This window comes from Epinephelus lanceolatus, chromosome 14 (genome assembly GCF_041903045.1).
Source record: "Epinephelus lanceolatus isolate andai-2023 chromosome 14, ASM4190304v1, whole genome shotgun sequence".
Lineage (NCBI taxonomy): Eukaryota > Metazoa > Chordata > Actinopteri > Perciformes > Serranidae > Epinephelus > Epinephelus lanceolatus.
The window spans coordinates 26,461,073-26,463,729 of record NC_135747.1 but is presented as its reverse complement, the minus strand read 5'-3'; the positions used below and the strand labels follow the sequence as shown (position 1 = coordinate 26,463,729).

General features: G+C 43.7%; 1 protein-coding gene across 2 annotated transcripts; it reads left to right on the top strand.

The window, feature by feature from the left end:
• The first annotated feature begins 256 nt into the window (after nucleotides 1-256).
• Nucleotides 257-1,750, top strand: LOC117251609 (NAD(P)H dehydrogenase [quinone] 1-like). Of its 2 annotated transcripts, none has more exons than XM_033618074.2 (6): nucleotides 257-397; nucleotides 542-709; nucleotides 788-918; nucleotides 990-1,103; nucleotides 1,191-1,292; nucleotides 1,397-1,750. In XM_033618074.2, the coding sequence occupies exons 1-6, from the start codon at nucleotides 394-396 to the stop codon at nucleotides 1,694-1,696; spliced, it is 819 nt and encodes a 272-aa protein (XP_033473965.1). In that variant the 5' UTR covers nucleotides 257-393; the 3' UTR covers nucleotides 1,697-1,750. The 2 variants fall into 2 exon arrangements, with proteins under 2 accessions (XP_033473965.1, XP_033473966.1); XM_033618075.2 differs by having other exon boundaries at nucleotides 269-397; nucleotides 545-709.
• The last annotated feature ends 907 nt before the right edge of the window (nucleotides 1,751-2,657 follow it).

Here is a 2,657-nt window from a genome sequence, read left to right as displayed (position 1 = left end):
AAAAGCAGACATTGCCTTGAATGAGATAGTGTAAATACCGGAGTGTTATTGTAAGTTAATCCTGTAGTTAAAACAGGAAGATTTTGCAGCTGGATTCACTGATACAAACCTAAATATTCTTGGCTTTTAGTTGCACATATTTTCCACTCCCCTTTTAAAAATGCTGTCCAAGCTCAATAAAAGATGTGTAGATATGTTGATGAGTCCTGGAAGATGCCAGCTGACTGATGACCTTGATTAGTGATTGACAGCACCTGTGAGAGTGCAAATGAGCCAGAGGGCTTGGTGTATTTAAACAGCGTGCTGAGTGTTGATCTGGGATGAGCTGCTCTTTCCAGCAACACACCAGCTAATTTAAAGCTCATCATTCACAGTTTGACATCTTGCTTCAGAATGGGTGAGTTTGCAGCTCTGTGCTCTTGTTTTTGCTGAGAGTTTTGACAGTATGTGTAAGGTTGGAGCTCCTAAATTGCACTAGTGTTTAACTCGCAAGCTTTCTGATCTAATGTGTGTTAACTCTAATCTTTATTTATTGGTTTAGCAGCAAAGAAAGTGTTGATTGTGTATGCCCACCAGAGCTCTGGCTCGTTCAACGCTGCAGCCAAAAATGCTGCTGTGGAGGTTCTAACAGCTCAGGGCTGCACAGTAGCAGTATCTGACCTATATGCCATGAAGTTTAAAGCCACTGCTACAGCTGAGGACATCAATGGTATATAAATATCTCTCTGGCATACAAAATGCTTTCAGTTGGCCTTCAGACTTACAGGAATGTATTTTGTCACTGCAGGAGAAGTCAAGAATGCGGATCATTTCCGTTACGCAGAGGAGACCAAACTGGCATGGGAGGAAGGAAAACTATCTGCTGACCTCACCGAGGAGCAACACAAACTCACTGAGGCAGACCTCATCATCTTCCAGGTAGAGCCGGAGTGACTAATGTGTTTGTGAAGCCCTCTGTGTAAAACTAAATTTTAAACCCTACTTTTCAGTTCCCCATGTACTGGTTCACTGTTCCTGCGATCATGAAGGGCTGGATGGATCGGGTGCTCACACTGGGCTTTGCCTACTCACAAGAGAAGCGATACAGCCAGGGAGTCTTCAAGGTAAAGGTCAAAATAGAGGTTTGCATTTTATGGTTTAAAGGGTTTTTTTTTTTTTCCCTCCCTGTAATTTGTTGGCTTTCTTCCCAGAACAAGATGGCCATGTTGTCCTTCACCACTGGGTCTCAGGAGTCCATGTTCAGTGCTGATGGCATTAATGGAGACATGAATGTCACACTGTGGCCCCTGCAGGTACTGCATCAGGATGAATGGGTTTAACCAAGCGTTAAATTAGCTGTTAACGGTGGCAAACATAATATTCCAAATGACTACATCAACACTGTCTCTCCTTCCAGAATGGCATCCTGCACTACTGTGGCTTCCAGGTTCTGGCTCCTCAGATCTTCTGGGCCCCGTCTCACGTTGCCCCTGAGGTGCGTGGCACCATGCTGGAGGGCTGGCGTACACGGCTGCAAGGTCTCCTAGGCGAAAAACCACTTTCCTTCATTCCCTTGGACTGCTTTGATAAGGAGAAGGGTTACCAGCTGAAGCCAGAGGTCCACGAGAAGCATGCTGCCAAGGAGTTTGGACTGACTGTGGGGATCCACCTGGGAAAGGCACTACCACCTAACAACCAAATTAAAGCTGGAGTCTAAATGTCAAGGAAGGCTTTTAAATTATGTAGTGGAAAATAAAGGCTGCTGCATGTACCTGCTGATGTTTCTTAGCAGTTATTTTTAGTTTAAGGTGCTGGCTCCATGTTACACAGAACTTTTGAGCCCGTCTATTGTTTGAGGTTTTGCTTACTAGGAAAATTTTACAACATGACATTAAAATAGCCTACAACTGTTTCCAGAGGATAACTCATAGCAGTGGCCAACCTCCTGCCCCTTGTATATTTCAGTGCCCCCTAGAGAGGACATGAGAACCTGTCCAATAATCCCTTAATCATTGAAATCATTATCTGGCATCATTCAAGGGGGCCTGAGGCTCACATTTTAAAAAGAGTGCTATGTGGCACTACTTGACAAAGGTGAAGATGGGTGCCATATAGCAACAAAACAGGTTCCTGTGATATGAGCCAAAGAACCACTTGGGGCAAGGAGGTAAAAGACAAGTCATTGGGGTCATATTGCATCATGTCACTAGGGTAATTCACATGCATTTTCAGAAGGGCTCAATAGCTGGCGTGCTGTGAAAGAACATGAGGATGATTTGTTTCACATGTCCACAGTTGACCTTGGTTCAGAATATATTATATTTTATTCAATACATAGGTGAGGATTAAAAAATCTGCCATAAGGGAAATAGTCCTTGATACAAAAACAAATGTGTTCCATATTAAAAGTATTCTCTTGTAATCAGGCGCCTCAAGTTCTGTCAAGCTAGGCAAACCCAAAAACGCTAAAGTGCACCCAAACAGCAACTGAGTGGACACCATCGCTTTATAGTGCAATCTGCTGTAACCCTCCAACATGGCAGCTCAAGCAACACTTCTAGCCTTGTTCGGATGCTGTTTAACACCATTTCTTTTTTTAGAGTTGAGTGTATTGCAATGAGTGATGCACAGTACATGTCACTGTGGCAACCAGAAGTGCTACAGGCAATTTTCTGTAC

Coding starts and splice junctions, on each gene's coding strand:
- LOC117251609 (XM_033618074.2), top strand. Junction 919..989: donor CAGACCTCATCATCTTCCAG/GTAGAGCCGGAG, acceptor CCTACTTTTCAG/TTCCCCATGTACTGGTTCAC. Junction 1,293..1,396: donor TCACACTGTGGCCCCTGCAG/GTACTGCATCAG, acceptor CTCTCCTTCCAG/AATGGCATCCTGCACTACTG.